At 57.1% G+C, this 18,395-nt stretch overlaps 5 protein-coding genes across 5 annotated transcripts; 1 reads left to right on the top strand and 4 right to left on the bottom strand.

Moving 5' to 3' along the window:
• Nucleotides 1-1,380: 1,380 nt before the first annotated feature.
• Nucleotides 1,381-4,692, bottom strand: B0T15DRAFT_481238 (uncharacterized protein; the record flags this gene model as incomplete). The annotated part of the gene is made up of 2 exons (XM_062866011.1): nt 1,381-4,045; nt 4,658-4,692. 2 exons carry the CDS (start codon nt 4,690-4,692, stop codon nt 1,381-1,383), a joined length of 2,700 nt encoding a protein of 899 aa, XP_062725374.1.
• A 5,721-nt stretch (nt 4,693-10,413) lies between these two features.
• B0T15DRAFT_7363 (Rad1/Rec1/Rad17) lies at nt 10,414-11,818 on the bottom strand. Its single transcript, XM_062871265.1, has 2 exons — nt 11,469-11,818; nt 10,414-11,407 (listed from the first exon to the last, which is right to left on the bottom strand). The coding sequence occupies exons 1-2, from the start codon at nt 11,635-11,637 to the stop codon at nt 10,545-10,547; spliced, it is 1,032 nt and encodes a 343-aa protein (XP_062725373.1). The 5' UTR covers nt 11,638-11,818; the 3' UTR covers nt 10,414-10,544.
• B0T15DRAFT_488311 (uncharacterized protein) lies at nt 11,768-12,115 on the bottom strand (the record flags this gene model as incomplete). The annotated part of the gene is made up of 3 exons (XM_062866498.1): nt 11,768-11,813; nt 11,868-11,922; nt 11,977-12,115. 3 exons carry the CDS (start codon nt 12,113-12,115, stop codon nt 11,768-11,770), a joined length of 240 nt encoding a protein of 79 aa, XP_062725372.1.
• A 187-nt stretch (nt 12,116-12,302) lies between these two features.
• On the top strand, nt 12,303-14,033 carry B0T15DRAFT_7342 (histone acetyltransferase-like protein). Its single transcript, XM_062871262.1, has 3 exons — nt 12,303-12,455; nt 12,528-12,652; nt 12,724-14,033. The coding sequence occupies exons 1-3, from the start codon at nt 12,443-12,445 to the stop codon at nt 13,774-13,776; spliced, it is 1,191 nt and encodes a 396-aa protein (XP_062725371.1). The 5' UTR covers nt 12,303-12,442; the 3' UTR covers nt 13,777-14,033.
• An 800-nt stretch (nt 14,034-14,833) lies between these two features.
• Nucleotides 14,834-17,050, bottom strand: B0T15DRAFT_387098 (glycoside hydrolase family 37 protein; the record flags this gene model as incomplete). The annotated part of the gene is made up of 3 exons (XM_062864364.1): nt 14,834-16,082; nt 16,145-16,804; nt 16,872-17,050. 3 exons carry the CDS (start codon nt 17,048-17,050, stop codon nt 14,834-14,836), a joined length of 2,088 nt encoding a protein of 695 aa, XP_062725370.1.
• Nucleotides 17,051-18,395: the final 1,345 nt, after the last annotated feature.

Raw genomic sequence — 18,395 nt, 5'->3', positions numbered from 1 at the left:
TTGGGTAGTGAGGTGGTAGGCTGGTCGTATTTATGTACCAGCCTCCCTGCAGCTATCCTTGGTCAGCCAACCAACCAACAACCTACCCTACTACAAGACTCAGGAGCACACATGGAAAGATGTGAGGAACGGGAGAAAGAAATCTGAGATATTGATGATGCCGCTTACTTCCGTGGATCTCGCAGATGGCTCGGCCCTTCCACAGCCACTTGCTGCAGCCGCAGGCCCAGTTAGTAGCCAGGCTGACAGGTTCCAATATTTTCTGCGCTGGACTGGAAAGTTACATTGGATTGGATGTGAGTACATACATACATACACGTACAGTGTGGAAATAGTTACGTTACCCACAAACACCTAAGCACGCGCGTGCCTCCACCCCGTATCTGCAGGTAACGTAGGTTATTTAGCAGCCCTGACAGCGGGGCGATGCTCAACGCATGCACAATCCCATCAAGCCATGTATGAGCGGGAGGAAGTCCAAGGCCTTGTGCTCTCTTGCAATGCAAAATCCTAGCGGGAACCAAGTGGAGTTTCCAGGGATAGTACGGAGTAGGTATGCCAGTCGAGCTCTAGGCTGCATTTGATATGGATACACAGTATGGATTTGTATGCGGTGTACGTGGGAAACCGGGGGGTTGGACGGTCGCGCAGAGAAGCGAACCAAACCGATGCGTTGAATGCAAGCAAAGATAGTGGCAGGAATAAGACCTGTATTTGTTCCAATCTCACACCTAACGTATAGTTATTTGCATTTTGCCCCACGAAAGAGGTAGAAGAATCTTTTACCCCCCGTTAGCACGACAATCATGGTGCGAAACACAGCATGCGCTTTTTTCGTCCCTCGCCCTTGATCCCATCCCATCCATCCCTATTGGCCGCTCATCTGCCCCTCCCAAACACATGCTGCTGCCCCAAATGAAGACACCGAGTTAGAATACCCTCACACCCGGAAAAAGTAGAAGAAGAATAGTGCGAAAGAGAAGAAAAGAAGAGAAGATATCCGAGGAGAGAAAAGGAAGGTGGTATCAAGAATGAGAAGAAAACGTGTCCCTGCCCTTCCTTGCGCCCCTCTCCCGATGCTGCCTAGATATGGATATGCCTAATGACCGTTTGAACGCCGCCGCCAAAGGCCGGAGAAAGAAAGGAAGAAAGTAAGAAAAGAAAAGAAAAGCAAAGGAGATGATGAGGATGGATGGATTGGATGGGAAAAAGAAAAAGAAAAATGCCGCTGTGTCCCCGCCTGCCTGGATGCTACCAAAACACCTGGTAAATGTAGAAAGACCGAGAGGATATGGCAAGGACGAGAAAAAAAAAGGGGGAGAGAAAAGCCTAGAGGAGGAGAGGCAGACGGAGAGTATAGTAATTGCAGTAAAAATAGAATCAGATATGGCTCCCATCCGGCGCCGCAAACCCAGCACCGGACACGTGCTCGGCATGCCAGGTGAGGAAATCGCCCAGATCATGGCTGAGGTTGAAGCCCATGGGGACCATGTACTCGTTCCCGTCGACGTCGTGGCTGACCACGAGATCCATCATGGGACTCTGCGGGAGGCTCTGGATGCTGTCGACGCTGGGCCGCCGCGCCGAGTCGATGGCCAGCCCGGCGTGGTTGCGGCCGCGGCTCTCAAACGAGGCCGACTGCTTCAGCGTCGGCGGAGCCATGAGCGGCTGGTGGCCGAACGTGGTGCTGCTGACGCTGCGCCGGTGGCCGCCGGGCTTGTGGGAGCTGCCGACCGGCGGGCCGAGAGATACGGTCGGGAAGAAGCGCCCCGCGATCGAGTCGCCGAAATCCAGCCTCCTGCTGCTTCCGTCGTCGGCCTCGCACGGCGCCGGCGGGTCTATCCGCCGGAAGCCGGGGCTCCGGGTGGTGCTACTACCCACCACCGTCCGCGGGCTTGGGCTGCTGCCGGGCGTCGAGGTCGGCGAGGGAGGCGTCAGCGCGGGCGTCCGCGGGAGGACGGGCGTCCAGCCCTGGGTGGGAGTCCGTGGCTCGCTGGGGCCGATCAGCGAGCCGGGCCCGTCGAAGCCGAAGCTGCCAAACCACGAGGCAAGCTCTTCGAGCTGCTCGAGCTCGGCCTCGGACGGCCGCGAGTAGTCGGTCGGCTCGCTGAAGAAATCGCCGGCGCCGCCGAGAATGGCCATCTGAAACGCTGTCCAGTCAAGCGTGTCATCAACCGCCGCGGCCAGCGTGCCGATCGGCAGATCGGCCTTGGCCAGGCGGATCTGGCCATGGCGGAAGGCCGGCATGGTCAGTGTGTAAGGCGTACTGTCCAAGAAAACGTAGTCGTCCGTGTTCACCTTGGATGCGGATCCGGGCGGCAGCGGCGCGGACGTCGGCGATAGCGTGGCCTCCTCGGGTCCTATTGCTATCACCTCGGGAATCGTGGGGAGTGGTGGCAGTTGTCTGCTCGGGAGACGGCGGTGCATGGGAGACGCCTTCAATGGTGGCGGCATGGCCGACGCGGCTGGCTGGCTGGCCTCGACTGGCTTGGCTTCTGCCGCCGACGCATCCTCGACCATCATGATTGGCAGAGACCCTTCGTCCTCATCCCCGTCGTAAGACTTGGTGGTTGGCGAGTCGGGCTGCTGCAACGGCAATGCCGGTTCTTCTTCCGCCAGCTCCGCCACCGGTGCCGGCCCATTGTCAGACTCCTGGTTCGTCCCTTTCAACTGCTCTTGAGCCGCCAGTGTCGGTGTTTTGCAATCCTCTTGGCCGATCTCGGTCTCCTGATTGTTCACAACAGAGGCACGGGGCGTCACCACGTTATCCTCCTCCTCTGTTACCGCGCCGAGGGAATTGTCGAGGCTCAACGGCTCGATCGGCGTAGAGGCGGCGCTCTTATTATTGTCCTTGTCCTTCTTCTTACCGTCCTTGATGTGTGTCACGCCCAGCTCGGGCGACTGAGTCCAGTGCGCGGCTCTGCTCCTCCTGATTTCCCGCAGCGTGCTCTCGGGAAGCATCTCATCTACTTCGACGCGGTGGAAAATGCGGATCGTAAACTCCTTGGCGCTCTCCGTCAATTGCCACATGGATGACTGCCTCACCGGCGCACGTGGCCGCCGCCGCGACTTCTTTGACTTGGCCCGCTTCGGCCGCGAATTGGAGGGAAGGCGGGCTTGGGCTGGCAACAAAGGATCCTTCATCGATGTCTTTGTCGGTGACTTGACCGACTTGACGGAGCCCTGACTGCGCCGCTGCGACTTCCTCCGTGCTGGAGGGGACACCGGTGAAGGGTCCTTGAGTTTGGGAAACTTGTCCAGCTCATGGTCGGGTAGCCTTGCGTCGGCCACGGTCACGGGCTGGCGTAGCTGGAATGCCTCGTCCGTCTCGTGCATGAGCTGCTGGGCTTCTGGGGAGAAGCCCGCCTTGTCGCCTTCGGCTGCTGTCTCAGGCGGTGGCGTCACAGTGATCACTTCGAGAGACGGTGGGTGAGTGCTGGTCTCGGGCGTGGTGGGAACAGTATCCGGTGTCTCTGCGGGCGTGTGCGGGAATTGCGGGAACATGTCTGAGAGCTGGGGTGGTGATGACGGCGGCGTAAGCTGAGGATGTTGGAGTGAGCGCGTCGACGCTGGACTCCTGCTTCGCGATATCTGTTGTTGCTGCTGCTGCTGCTGTTGTTGCTGATCGTCGATTTGGTGAGGGAGAAGAAGAGGACTCCTTTGAGGACTCCTTTGAGGGCTTCTCTGGGGCCCCATCAGGGGACTTCCCAATGGACTTCGATCCGGACGGCGGGGAGGCGAGGCGCGAGGGCTCGGGCCCGCGTTCACAACATAGCCGGTACCATTGTCAATGCTGCACAAAGAAGTGGTCGATGATTGCGGCGTATCGGGCAACGGGGGGATGCAGATGATGCGATGGAGGTCTTCGCTCCGGCGGATGTCGATGCTCGGCTTGGACCGCTTCATCAATCCCATCGGCGGTCTCCATGTTCTGATCCGGCTCAACGTATCCATCTCATCGTCGTCGTGGTAGAAGTATGACCCTTCATAGTCCTCGGGGCCATCCGGCTTCTTCTGAGGACTCGGAATGAGCTTCTTCCGGATGCTGAACATGGCGCTTGTCTGTGGGGACAAAAGGGAGGAAAGAAAGGAAAGGGCCGGAATGTAGCACGAAGCACATGGCACGGAGATATGAGTGAGGAGGGTTTCGAGGCGTTGGCTAGGTTGACGGCCACCGCATTCCCACAGCCGTCTTGTTCGTGTGACCTAACGAACCAACAGGCTTACACACATGTAACGGATGTATGTAGGGAGGAGTTGAAAGGCCAGACTCGCCGGGAGAGGGCAGGGCCGAGGCGCGGGGGATAGAGGGTAGGTGTATGCGGTGGTGCTGTGCTGTGCTGTAACTAGTGTAATATTAAACGGAACGGCGCATGGCCGTAGAGCATGCCAGTGAACGCCATGGGGGGTACCGCACCGTCCGGGCCCGCTCGCCCTGCGACTGGCATCCGGTCCCATCTGTGTGCTACGTACGGTGGTACTCTTGCACCAAGAGTGTGGCGTTGACCATCGCCAAACCTGTGAAGAATGCAAAGACCGGGGCCCTGGTTGCCAAGCGAGCTGGGGGCGGGCACACATCTCCATCCGCGACAAGCGAGGGACAGGCCGGGCCATGGGGTGCGAGGCGCGAACGACCGACCCCTCCGTCGTTTCTCACCCATCAACCCCCGGCTTCCCTGTTTCCGTTGCCATAGTGCCGCAATTGGCCAACCGTTTTGCGAGCTGACGGCCTGTACGAATATTGGTCTCTCATCAGTGCTGGACAGCGGAACAGGCAGGCGAGCACGGTGTGTCAGCCATACCCAGAGCTGATTTTGCAAAGTCGTCCACGGTGCCGAATTACTGTCCGGTGAAGTGTCGAAACACATCGTGCTGAATAGATCCTTCCAAAATGTCCCCGGAGCGCAATCGCCTGGTGATCGACGCGCGACTCGGCAAGCGGCACTGATTCTGGGTCCGATCCTAGGCACAATCCTGGGATCAATCCTCCCAGCTTTTGCGATGCTGGCCCCGATCAAGCTACGATCGCGCAAGTATTTTGCACCATGGACTCGACCATAGTGTAGTGTATCCCCTCGTCTACCTGGAACTGAGTCGGATACACTATAGACAGCCCGCAGGCAACAGGAAGAACGGGGGGAGAGAAAGTGGGCTAATGTGAGACGGTGGGTCTCACGATCGTCTACACTATGCCCTTGTCGAGGGGCCATTCTTATCTGCAAAGCGGAACACTTCGACTCCAGCGAGAAAAGAGGGGAGCTGCACTCTCGGTCATCAGACTGATGAGCGCTTCCTAAACAGCGCGTTGGCGTAAGGTGAGGGCCAAGCAGTTAGCAAGACTCCTTATACGTAAATCGGGTCAGGTGTTGGCCCGTTGATCACTCAGTTGGCGCCCTTCACACACAGCTTCTGGAGGGGGATGCTGCTTCCCCAAGTATGGAGAGGGCACAGTGAGGGGAGCTGTGCTCGAGGCAAACTGCCCGCATGCTGTTACCTGCGGCTGAATCACCAACACCAGGCCCGGCGCTCAATTTGCAGTTCCTGTCGATTGCAAAGAGGGGCTCGAGGTCGGCTGCTAGACTCGGTGAGAAAATGGAATTGCGAGGATATAACAAGGGAAACAAAGAACGTGCAAATCCGGGCGGCTTAGCTCCATCAGATCCGTCGTTGCGTAACGCAGGTTTGGAATGAACGGATTGGCTGCGATGTTCGGATGAGCGCGGGAGCGATGTAAGAATGCCCCGCACCGGGCTGACAGTGCGCAATCTCGCAATTAGGCACGCGCACTGTCTAGTTAAACTCGCCGTTAGAGATCCTCATCGGTGGTGGAGCCCTACGCTATCGAGTGCCTGCCGTGCCCCTATCCTTGTTAGCCGAATTACTCTCCGAGCAAGCCGTTGGCGCACTGTACACACGAGCCATAGCTAAACTGCAACTCGAATCCACTCTACCTAGCTAGCTCGGAGGCCCGCCGACGATCCCCAGGCACACAATCAAACCAAACAAGACACATCCACTTATGCAAACTCACTGAAAAGATGCACCTATATCAGGTATTATAGTGCAGCGTATCGCTAACGAGCGCCGACCACGTCCGCACGAGTCTCCGCGGAGTATGGGTAGTGGACAACGATCTTGGCGCGATGCAATACCGGTATTGTTGCCCTGACGGGAGTCAGGATCAATTGGGTACCGGAGGGTTTCTGCGCAACACAGATGCAGGCCTCCCTGATCAGACCATTCCTAGCCCGCACGTGGACGGTACGCTAAGAAAACCTGCTTGGCCAATGCTTTGGTGAGTTCCTTACCTCCCTCAGCAAACAAACCTGGAAGGGATCCCGCGAGCCCGCTCAAATTTGTGGGAGCAGCGGGTCCTCAGACGCTAGTTTAGCTCCCTCGGGCGGGTGATTATTTCACAAGGGTTAACTAGCACTGTCTAGCAAGGGAGGCAGGGTTGTCGCCGACCTTCCCGCCGACAGGAGAGCAGGCTCGGTCCAAGAAACGCCCCATGATGCGAACCCTCACAGAAAGGTCCTATGTTGCAACGAGAGGAGATGCTCCTGTGCAGGGCGGTCTTAGTGTACGAATCTCACCGTCGCTTACACTAGGCGAGGGTAGGTAGCTAACGTTATGTGCTGCGTGTACACCAATCCCTCTTCCACGGCCCCGGTGCGATGCAAACCTGCAACCCTCGGCCAACACGACCCTCTCCGTACGGATTACTCATGCATGGGTTTTTGTCGGCTCTCTCACAGACGGGAAGCACCGCTCTGCAGGCCTGTCCGGCAGCTGCGATCTCCAGGCAACAAGTTTAAATCAAGCTGAGCATCGCCCGGCTAATGGAAGTCATCCAGCCCAAAGCCCGCTCGTTTGCAGGGATTTTTACGTCGGCTGCACACCATCTCAACTGCAGCTGCCGCGATAGTGCATTGCAATGAGTACACCCCGGCCAACCGGAATCGCAGCTCGGGGCAGCGAGAGCAAAAGCGGGAAGCTTCGCCACAACCACGCACCGTCTTGACTGAGCACATGCCAGATCAGGAACAGCGTCTCTCGACAGAGCGTTCTGTTCCTGACCTGTGCACGCCTTTGTTGCCCATGGCAGCCGTCATCCTTTTGGCGGCGCTATTCGGTCCTCTCCACCGAGTCCACTCTCGATTCCCGTCGGCCGGGGCAGCCTGATGGCATGCCACGGCATGGCACCGTGATAGGATGCATCATGCGAGGGGACCTCGATCAACTCCGCAAGCAACCATTGCACGTGGGCCTCATCCGCGCGCTCCCTCATCATATACGGGACGAACGGGTTACGGGATGCAAATGAGTGTGAAGTTTTTGGCGTCGCACCCAACGACTCAGCTCCTCCGCGCGATGCGCTGCCGTCACGCTTGTCTACCGAGGCTCCTATGGAAGATATAACGGGCCCGCCCGGAGTTCTCAGCGGCGCGGGCGAGATGATCTCACGTTAGGGCTCCTTCCCGCACAAGGTAAGCTGGGAAGCAGTGCAAGTAGACGACTGGTAGGCTGGTATGTATTCGTTGTCAGCTTCATCTCGGTCTCGAACTCTATGTCGCTTGTGTAACCGTCTCATCCAAGCTCAGAGGATTAGCAAAACACCAGACAATCCATCGTCCCCGCGCAAAAAGGAATGCCCTGAAAGCACCTACTTACACAGTATGTAAACATGTTGTTTGAGAGAACAATGAGATGTTTCTCTGGTTGACAGTGTGACTGATGCGACGCAGACATGGATACACCATACTGTTTGTATGTATGTACCTAGTTGCTGAGACGTTTAGCTGAGACGTTCAGCTCAAGCCTGGCAACACAGTTCTGACGGGATCGTTGTCCACGCCACATCATGGCACTGGCTGTTTCAGATAACGGGACCTGGAGGTTGGGGAGAGCACAGCAATTGTCTAGCCGGAAAATCCCCGGACGGAGTTGGATCCATTTATGCGGCTGCCACCATTCTCAGACCGTGAATGGCTTCCTATCAGACTCCATCCCACGGTTCTGGATCCCAGGACCCCCGTCGATCTTCCATGTGTCACCCCAACCAACAGGCACACCTTTTGGCCCGAAAACGCGACCTCACTGTCTGCAGTCCAACCCAAGGTGTTGATACGGAGCCGCACACCCTTCCCCATCCAAACCCGCTCCCGCACAACGATGTTCCGCATCACCCCGGGGTTGCCTATGCACTAGGCCGTCGCGGCCCCAGCTACTATGTATAGATGTGGGGTAGTGCACGAGCGACGCCCCCTCCTCCCCGATCCCCTCCGTATGCATGTATTGTACACTATGTAGGCCGCGTTCAAGGAGCGCCGCGGCCGAGTCCGGGACGACCATGGCCGTTACCAGCGCCGTGGCGGCGGGTTGCCCTCGTACACAAAGCCGGTGAAACCAACGTCCTTAAACTCCTGCCGGATCTTCGCACCGAGAAGCTGTGCCCCGTCTCGGGGCTGCTTGTTATAGGCCCGGCAGGTACAACTCGGCCACCGCTGCCGGCCTGCCTTCCCTCATCCAGCCGAGTCCGGACCATTGTTTCGTTTCATCCGTCTGTCCCGCGGCCGGGGCCGGGGCCGGGATTCTTCTTTCGGCGGGGTTGTTGACCTTCACGGTCTCTGCTTTAGGAATCCCCAACAGCCGCCGCCCCTTTTTTGCTGACGACGGCGGCGAAGGCACTGGGGATGATAAAGACACAGATCCCACACACACGCACAGCAGGTCAGAGGATCTCGTTGGCCTTCTGCATGGACCTCGTCGTGGTGGTCTTGAGGAACGATGTCGCCGCGTTGGTTGGCGTGTGCGTGTATTTTGTTTTCTGGTCCTCCGGGACTTCTTCGGGGCGCCAGCAGCGGGACAGGAAGGAGAGAGACGATCTGAGCAGGACCATGGGCTGGTAATGCCTCCAGCTGGTTTCTCCCTGGGAGCACTGTTCCCCTCCTTCGTTTTGTTCTAGGAGTTGGTGCTCCTCAAGTCTCATTTTGGCGAGTATCTACCTAGGCAGGTGAGAGCGAAGAAGGGATAGGTAGGTAGGAAGAGAGGGAAGTAGCTGGACGCCGTTGATTAGGAGTGGGAGTGAAAGAGAGTGTTAAAGAGACTCGCGGTTTACTTGGGAGTAATAAGGGCCCGCTTCACAGGGACATCGAGAAGATCCATTCCTCGCGGCTCGGAGGAGGAGGAGCCTACCACACCTACATTGCTGGGCCCCAGCTGCATATGTGTGGCGACTTGGACCGGCCTCCGTCTTCCCACGCCATCAGCCTGTTCTAGGACGTCGCCGAGGCGTGGGCGAGGACACCATCATACCCTCGTTCACGACTTTCCATTGGCGGCAGGTCGGTAACGAAGGGCCCTAGAAATCATGTAGGCACTCGGAGCCGCACACAGACGCCGAAAAGCCCATCAGCAGAAACAGCAGCCCGTTGGGAATGCGGAAGCGCCTTGTATGCATTCGCATGGAGAAATGGAGGTCTATGAAACGCATGCCATCGGTCATCGTCAACATTCCCTTCAAATGCCTCTAACTCTCTGTACTTCCCCGGATTATTATCGGCCTGCCCTGCCTCGGCTGCTTGTCGCCGCAATGCTGTGCCTGTGCAGAGAATGCATCGAAACTCGATCACATGGGTAGCGTAGTAGGTGAGCTGACTTCTAAGCTACTTTCTTAGTACTGTACCTATCTAGATAATCTGGGTCAGCTTACACTCGGCTGACTCACTGACCCGGTGAACCAGTCGAATGTCAGACCCGCCACCACCGACTCGGGGTGGCACGGCTGAGAGCGAGGAATATGATAAGAAGTCTTCCATGCCTACTATTGCTAAGTGCCTGGTACCTATTCGTTTGTCTTCGTGAGTAATAAGCGGCCAATCACCAACTCTGGCCTCTGACATTCCCACATTCCTCACGGGATTAAGGTGCATGTTGATTTACTCTTGATCGTCTAAAACACGGCAGTAGAGGTAAGACCTCTCAGTATAACGGAGAGAGAAAATGGTCACAATGGGTCAAGGAACCACTGGTTAACATGCCAGTGGCGAGCGTCATTCCATTCTTCCCCTCTCCAAAGGAAGCAAGATCCCTTCCGCCAGTTCTGCTTCGTCCAAGTCACACGTCCATCCCTAGCGTCTCTTCAGCTCTGGTGGCGTCTGCAGCTTCAAGGCCCTCGACCAACGCAATGGGTTCTTCGCCCTCCTCTAAATGCTCCGGGGTCTCAAGTCGGGTCTCGGAAGGGAAATGCGGCTTAAATCTCGGCACATCATGGCCTTGGTAAATAGCTCAAAGCCTTGTTCTCGGGCTAGCTAAAGTCGGCATACATGCGGACAAGGTACATGTGTGCGATGTCAAAGTGTCTGCGAACGTGAACAGTTTTTTGCAGCCCTGAGCAGTGGAGTGAGGCATCGATACAGCGCAGCAGCTATGGTTACCTAGTCTCTGTCGGCTGCGAGCTGTAGGAATTCATCGCCACAACTCCTGGCTGGATCAATGTTGGCAGAACACATGCAGGAGATCCGGGATCAGCCCCTTGGAAATGCCTATCGCTCCATCTCCGGGCCCTCCTCCCCTTCACCCTCCTCCCCCTCCTCCCCCTCATCCTCGCAAACCGCATACGGCACAAACCGAAAGTCCAGAAAGCTCGGACCAGACCCCTCCACTTCAACCATAAACTGCATACTCAACACGCCCTGGCCATCGCCGCGCAGACTGACCTTGCTGGCGATGCGCATGGCCTCGCTTGCCGATTTGATAATGTCGAACTTGAACGTCTGCACCCACCGCTGCCTCACCGAGAATGTTTCGAGCAGATCCCGCCCCTTGGCAAAGTCGACGTTGCTTGAACCGAGCGGACCGCCCGAGCTTGTCAAGCGGAGGTAGGGCTCCCGCTTCGACGCGGCGATCGTCAGCTTCTCGGGACTTGTCGGAGCCAGCTCGGTGAGGGCATCCAACAGCCAGCGAGCCGAGGTGATGATCTTGAACGACAGGTCCTCAATGTCAAAGGGGATGTCGTCCGGTGTCTCGGGCACGTAGGTGGTGAGGTTGCAGGTGGTGCTGACGCCGGACTCGTCGAGCACGATGCTGAAGGGCTCACCTTCCTGGGTGTACGAGAGGGAGCAGGTGCCCGCCATGCCCAGCGTGTGGTTGGAGAAGGCATCGGATCGATAGTTGCGTAGGTTGCTGCGGTAGGGGTCGGCGTCGGCCTTGGCTTGGCGGGCGGCCGCGTCGGCAGCGCCGAAGATCTGGAGCGTTTCAAGGAGTGCGGGAAGAGAGATCTGGAAGGTTGGTGGCGAGGCCTCGTCTTCTTTCTCCGAATCCTCAGCCGAAGGGGACGTCCGGGCGGGGCCTGAAGGAATATTGGTGGTGTAGGTTGTGAAAAGGCTCTTGCTCCAATGCGCGACCCCTGATAATCCAAGTCAACATCGAACCGTTACCCAGACGTTGGGGATCGCAGGCCCACTCACCTTGCATCACTCGAGCATGGTCGGCCGCAAACCTCAGGCCATTCTCTGTGATATCGATATGCACCTTGTTTGTGAAGTTGATCGCCTTGAGAAGCTGATACAGCGGCCTTGTCGAGTTGGCAACCGCTCGGAAGATTGGAGGAGCGGGAACAGAGCCCTCGGGCTCCATGATGATTCGGGGCGGCACGCCTGTAGAGAGAAGATATCAAAGGTTCAGGAGGACCTCTGCTTGAGACTGCGCAAAAGCGACTTCTTTCAGATAACGCTACGCTACAGAATTGGCGAGAGGCTGGGGTATCTTAGACGTAGACTCCGACCGCACAGAACATGTAAACCACGCCAAACCTGCGACTTCTGTTAAAACCAGCTGAGTGGTCGACAGGGTGTTGGACGACGTACGCAAGTGCCAGGGACGCTGGAACAGCGAGGACGGGCAAATTCACGAGTGAGCGGTCTGTGTCGCCGGCTGGTTAGCAAGAGACAGCCATAATAGATGCGCCAGACATACTCAGCGCGAAAGCGCCGGTCAGGAAGAAGCCAATGACCAGCAGAACGAAGGCGACCCAGAATTGACTGCCCTTGCCAACAGTGGGGATGAAGGGCGAGCCAGCTGCCGCCTGCCAAACCTCATGCAGTGTCGAATCCATGTGCTGCAGTTTTGGAGGCTCTGAATATGATCCCCTCAAGATACAAGCTCAAGCGCTCCAAAAATCGTGGAGAATGCGTGAATTGACTTACGCGTCCACAAGGTACGGAGACGCGAATGTTGGCGATGCAAGTCTTCCAGTTTGGAATTGGACAACTTTCGAATTCCCCGTTCATATCAAAGCTTGGCGCTACCACTGTGTGCACTGTGCAACGGACCCCCTGCCCTTGTCGCTTGTGTATCCACTTCTCCGCCTCCGTCATGAACCATCGACATCGCACTCCACGGCGCGAACCTTGCCATCAAAAGGCTGCCATAGTCCATCACTATGAAGGACGAGAGTAAGTGCATTTGATGGGCTGACCTTGTTTTTTACTGTGTGTATGGCTTTCGCTGATGCGTACTCCTGCCAGACGGGAAGCGCAAGGCAACAGACGAGCCGTCGTCGCCTGTCGCATCTAAGCGCGTTAAACACGATCCTTCAGACGAACCCGAGAAACAGCCCGCCAAAGTCCCAGCGATACCATTTCCAGAAAAGGTGAGCCTGTAGCCCGCCGGCTCCCACTTCTCCTGCATAGAGCGCGTTGTCTAACGACACCCTGCACTCAGCCAGCCGTGATCGAAGAGCGCAATGGCGAGATCGAGTTTCGAGTGGTCAACAACGATGGCGAGCGCGAGAGCATCATCATTCTCACCGGCCTTAAGTGCCTCTTTCAGAAGCAACTGCCCAAGATGCCCAAGGACTATATCGCGCGCCTGGTCTACGACCGCACCCACCTGTCTATCGCCATCGTGAAGAAGCCACTCGAGGTGGTGGGCGGCATCACATATCGGCCCTTCAAGGGGCGCCAGTTCGCCGAAATAGTATTCTGTGCTATTTCGTCCGACCAACAAGTCAAGGGCTATGGCGCTCACCTTATGTCCCATCTTAAGGACTATGTCAAGGCGACCTCCGATGTAAAGCACTTCCTAACCTACGCCGACAACTATGCGATTGGTTACTTCAAGAAACAGGGTTTTACCAAAGAAATTACGCTCCCCGAGTCTATTTGGATGGGCTATATCAAGGACTACGAGGGCGGAACGATTATGCAATGTACCATGCTACCGCGTATTCGATACCTCGAAGTGGGCCGGATGCTGCTCAAGCAAAAGGAATGCGTCCAGGCTAAGATCCGGGCGTATTCCAAATCACACATCGTCCACGAGCCCCCAAAACAATGGCAGAAGAATGGCGTATCCCCCATCGATCCCCTCTCCATCGAAGCGATCCGCGCCTCGGGTTGGTCACCGGCCATGGACGAACTGGCGCGACAACCACGCCACGGACCAAACTACAACCAACTCCTCCACCTGCTCAACGATCTACAAAACCACCCCTCCGCCTGGCCGTTCCTCGTTCCCGTCAACAAAGACGAGGTGCTAGACTACTACGACGTGATCAAGGAGCCAATGGACCTCTCGACAATGGAAACGAAGCTCGAAGCGGACCAGTACAACACGCCCGAGGACTTCATCCGCGACGCGAAGCTCATCTTCGACAACTGCCGCAAGTACAACAGCGAAACGACGTCGTACGCGAAGTCGGCCAATAAGCTTGAGAAGTTCATGTGGCAGCAGATTAGGGCTATACCCGAGTGGTCGCATCTCGAGAATTCTTAGGAGGGATTCGCTGTTGCAAAGGGCAAAGGTGCGGCCACGAAAGATGATAAGCCCATGGCCAAACGGCGCCGGGGTAGGCCTCCGGGCCGCGGTCGCCGCCGGGGTGGCGGCAGGATTGCGGATGAGGGTTTGGCTGGCGTTGACAGGGACAAGACTGGCGAGGTTTCGGCTGGCGTTGACTCGACAGGCGCTGCTGCGGACGGCTCGGGTTAGGAATCGGGATCGGGCCGCCTGGAGGGGCAAGAGCGCATGCAGCCGGACCAGGTTTTAGATTGCATTGTTATCGGCGTTGACGACGATGCGATGGCGGGTTTGGGCGGTACTGGCGTTCTGTGCGGGTGAGTCAATTCCACTTGTTGTGGCTCGCTTCGGAGGATATTTTGCCTCAGCGCTTTTTGCATTGCTACCTACCTTAGCGTGAACCATGATGCCGAGGGGCCTGAGCGAGCTACTGTGGGACAGATCCAACGGTATCTGAAGCCTTCTAGCAAACACTGCCAGTGGCAATTATTGGCTAGCAGAAATTGAAAGGGACTCCCTCGACGCCCCGAATAAGGATGCTACAGAATCGAGATAAACGTAGACGGCAGAGATGAACGTCCGTATACAATCTGCCGTTCTTTGTAGGGGTTGGCGAAAACCAAAGAGTCGACTGTCTAGTCCATGCAGACAGGAACCGGTGGCAGCTCATCCCAACCCATGTGGAATTGGAAAAGCCCCCGACAATGTAATGCGATGAGAACATGTTAGATAAGATGTCGACGCCACTTTGCATGGAAGTACAGGATGTGGTATAGTGTCATGCCCTAGTTGAGCATGCCCATATTCACAACCTCATCAGCCAGTTGTCATCCCATGTGTGCCATTAGATTATCGTTCGCAGGGACCTCTGCCGTACCCGGCTAGCCTGCAGGACGAAACCTTCAGGCTTGCGGCGCATGCGGCCTTTGCCAGGAAGCAGAAACGCTTCCTAGGTAGGTCCGGCAAGGAAGTCATGCTAAAAGTATGTAACATCGGAGTCATAACTTGTTCCTACCCCTATTAATTTCCATCACAATCATGACTTCCTCACATTCTCCCTCTTTGAGTGCCTCAACGCGCTCCTCCCAAACATCTTGGTCCACTTGGCATCCCACGGGTCCAGCTCAACCGCGCTCCGCGGCCGCGACCAGCTGGCAACACCATCTGCCGGCGCACTCCTCTTGCTAGAGTGAGTGTGCGCTGCCGTGATGTTACCACAGTCAGGCCTCTTTAGCTTCGTCCCAAACACATCCGCTGCCCAGATCAGCACGCCGTTGGTCCATCCGAAACCCTCAACCACCTCGTACTCGCCGCCGCTACCGGCCACGTTGGTCGCGTTGTCAGCATACTTCTCGAACATGATGCCCGTCGCGCCCGGCGACACGCCCTGCAGCTGCGGCGTCTGGCTGGTCGAGCCGCCCGTGGCGTACCACGTGCAGAAGGTGGAGTCGAGATACCGCTGTCCGAGGCGGAGGGCGAGGTCCATCACGCCCTGGTACGCCGGGTCGGACTCGCCAAAGGTGGCCGGGGTGTTGAGCAGGCCGTCCATGAGGACGTGTTGGTGCGGAGGCCACACGTTGGGCTGGTCCCACTGCTCGTCCGTCCTGAAGTTAGTGGTGGGGATGGCGCCTCCCTTCTCGTCGAGCATGCGAGCCACGCGGGCATAGGCCTTTTGCACGGCGAGGGGGTTCTCCTTCAGATGAGCCGGGGCGGCACCGGTCCAGAAGGGGTAGAGCTGCGCGATGTGGAAAATGACTTGATGGTCGGCAGGGGCGTTGGCGCGGTCGAGGTCGTTAGCGTCGGCGTCGAGCGGGACGAAGATGTGCTGCGAATTGCTGGTGAGGTTGTAGTCGAAGTAAGACCAATGGGTCGCGTTCCACATCAGCTCGTACATGGCCTCGCTGCGCTCGCGGGCCGCATAAGCCCACCGCTCCGCTTCAGAGTCGTTGCCTTGCTGCTTGAGGTACTGGCTGATGATGACTTCGTTCTCGTACAGGATCGCGTTGAGATCGACGGGGAGCGTGCCAATCACGTTCAGGGAGCGCAGCGGGAAGTAGACATCCTTGGCGGCATCGATGGGGTTCTTGAGCCATCGGGCCGTGTAATCCCAACCGGACTCGGCGCCGGTGGCCAAGTTGGAGTAGAGCTCAGCTTGCTCCGTCTCGTTGAGCGGCTTGCTTACGGGATAGATGATACCCGACTTGGCGTAGTAGGACCCGTTGTTAACCGTGATGTAATCCGGCCGGTACCCCTCTGGGCGCGGTTGGTTGTTGTTGACGTGGTATCTGTGAAGCAAAGACGTCAGCCCGTCAGATTCACTACGGTCCGGTCCCGCGTCGTGACGTACACGTTCAGAGTGTATGCTTTTCCGCTGGGGGCTGTGACGGTCACACTCCGGTTGTTCATGAAAAACTCGTGCTCCTTGATTAAGAGCGGCACGGCTCTCTCGATAATGCTCGTGTCGTTGGTGTAGTCAACATAAGTCTTTATCATCCGCGACAGGAGCGGGGGCTGAGACCTGTTCAGGTAGTAGATTCTCGCGCCGTTCGGAATGAAGCCGATGGTCTCAATGAAGTCAAGGAAGTTCTCGAGAATATTCCTCGAGATCTCGGTGAAGGCACCTCCGGTGCGCACCAGGCCCTCGAGGATCCAGTACGAGTCCCAGTAGTAAGGCTCGCGAAAGCGACCACCAGCCACAACGAAAGTCCGGTTCACGGGTATGAAGCTGTTGGCACACTCCGAGCAGTTTCCGGGGCCGCCGTACCGCCTGGTAAGGTCTGGCCAGATGTCGATCACCTTCTCAACAAACTCCTTGATGACGGTGTCTTCGAGCTTGTCTAGGAAGCGGGGGTCGGTTGGAAGCTCCTCTTTGGGCACTTCCACGAGCTCGCCGCCGGCTGGTGCAAAGTTTTCGGCCAGGAAGGCATTGAGCTCCGAGTTATTGCTCAGCGGCTGGCTGAGTCGGTTGAAAGCTGCAATCACCTCTTCCACCGGCTTGATCGTGGGCCTGGCGGGAATGTAAGTCAGCACATGTCTCACCGCGGATGCACCCAGCAGATCGCTTTCTGACTTACATGTCCACGAATGTCTTGGAGTCGACGAAAGGTTGAGCAAGCTGAATCGCCTTGAGGATTTCGCCATGGCAGTACAGCGGCGAATCGCATGGCGCCGTCACGGAGCCATTGATGTACAGCGCAGAGGCGCTTGAGGCTAGGCCAGCAAGCGCTGCCCCGAGGAGGCGTCGCGGTGCCATTTACGAAGGTCTCGGCACGTGGTGGTTGTGAAGGTGCCTAGGACTGTCGATGGAGTGTGCCAGTGAGGGACATGGCGGCAGGAAGGTTCGGTTAAACGAGGGAGCTGCCGCCCTCAAATAGATGAGCGACGGAAACCTGATGACCGGCCAAGGCAGGTATGCAGCCCGGAAATCGGATGGAAGGTACCTTCGGTACAGTGTAGCTTCCAAGTCTGCATCCACCGGTTTGGGCAGGAGACGAACCTGGAATCTCTGGAAGCTCTCCACATGCAGCAAAGTCAAGTGTAACCATGGTGACAGGGCAAGTGCAGCTCTTCATGTTGGGGTAGCAGGGTCACGCCGGATCTAGTGTAGACTTGGCCTGGTTCGACCATCATTGCCGCCAACTCGGGCGACGCTGATCGTTTGGCAAAAAAGGAGGCACGCATCGCTGCAAGCAGCTTCAGCTCACTACCACTTCAGATTCCGCCGGAAACATAAGGCAAGGTACCTACAGGTACCTAGTTAAGTCCCTGTCCGGATGCATGCTTCGGCTTCGCGCCTCATACGAGCCTGTCTACCCCTCGGCAGGCGCATTCTAGTTTGCATTCGTCACAGTTCATTCACTTCGGTGAGAAGGATTGAGAATTCGATGCATTGGGAACTGCATTCCCCGCAGCTGCAAGTTCAATCCCACCGGCATTGGCCCGCTCGCTAAACTTTTATAGCGTGGTCATTCGCCAACTTCCCCAAGTTTGCTGTGACGTCAGGCCAGGGCTACATGCGGAGAGACAGGGGTAATGCGGGGCATTAGCGTGAGCTCCCCAACTGACAGTCAGCAGATGCTTGTTCCTTGTCCATTCACCGCAGGTTCCAGATATTCCGGTTCCTCAAAGTGTAACCTTGGAACCCGTGGCTGGGCAGGCTGGGCCGCCAGGATCCGAGAGGCTCGAGACAGGTCATCGTTGGGACGAACTCAACCGGGATATCCGCATGGCTTGACGTTCATGGTATCGTTCCCTGGGCTCCCTACTTTGGCTTACACCGTACCTTACTGGTTGTTTCAGTCAGAAGTACGCCTTACCACCGTATCGGGGCTGGATGGAGGTATGTATGTAGTGTAAGGTAGTGTGTGTACAGTAGAATACAACAGGCAACCCGCGTCGTGAATGGCTTCTTTTGCTTCTTTGCGGTTCCACAACCCATACCCGGCGGAGTTCGGCGGAGTGCAGCCCGGTGCCCTGCCCAACTCGAGTGGGCTATTCAACGGCCAGCCGGGGGACTTTGTTGACTGCTCGGCCCGGGTTGTCGGCCCTTCTTTGCAGCAGGGCGGGGACTGGAGGAGCTACACTAAGCTGGGCACCCA

Source organism: Chaetomium strumarium (assembly GCF_033439665.1).
Source record: "Chaetomium strumarium strain CBS 333.67 chromosome Unknown B0T15scaffold_1, whole genome shotgun sequence".
Taxonomy (NCBI): Eukaryota; Fungi; Ascomycota; class Sordariomycetes; order Sordariales; family Chaetomiaceae; genus Chaetomium; species Chaetomium strumarium.
The sequence above is the reverse complement of the archived record's forward strand: the minus strand, read 5'-3'. Positions and strand labels throughout refer to the sequence as shown.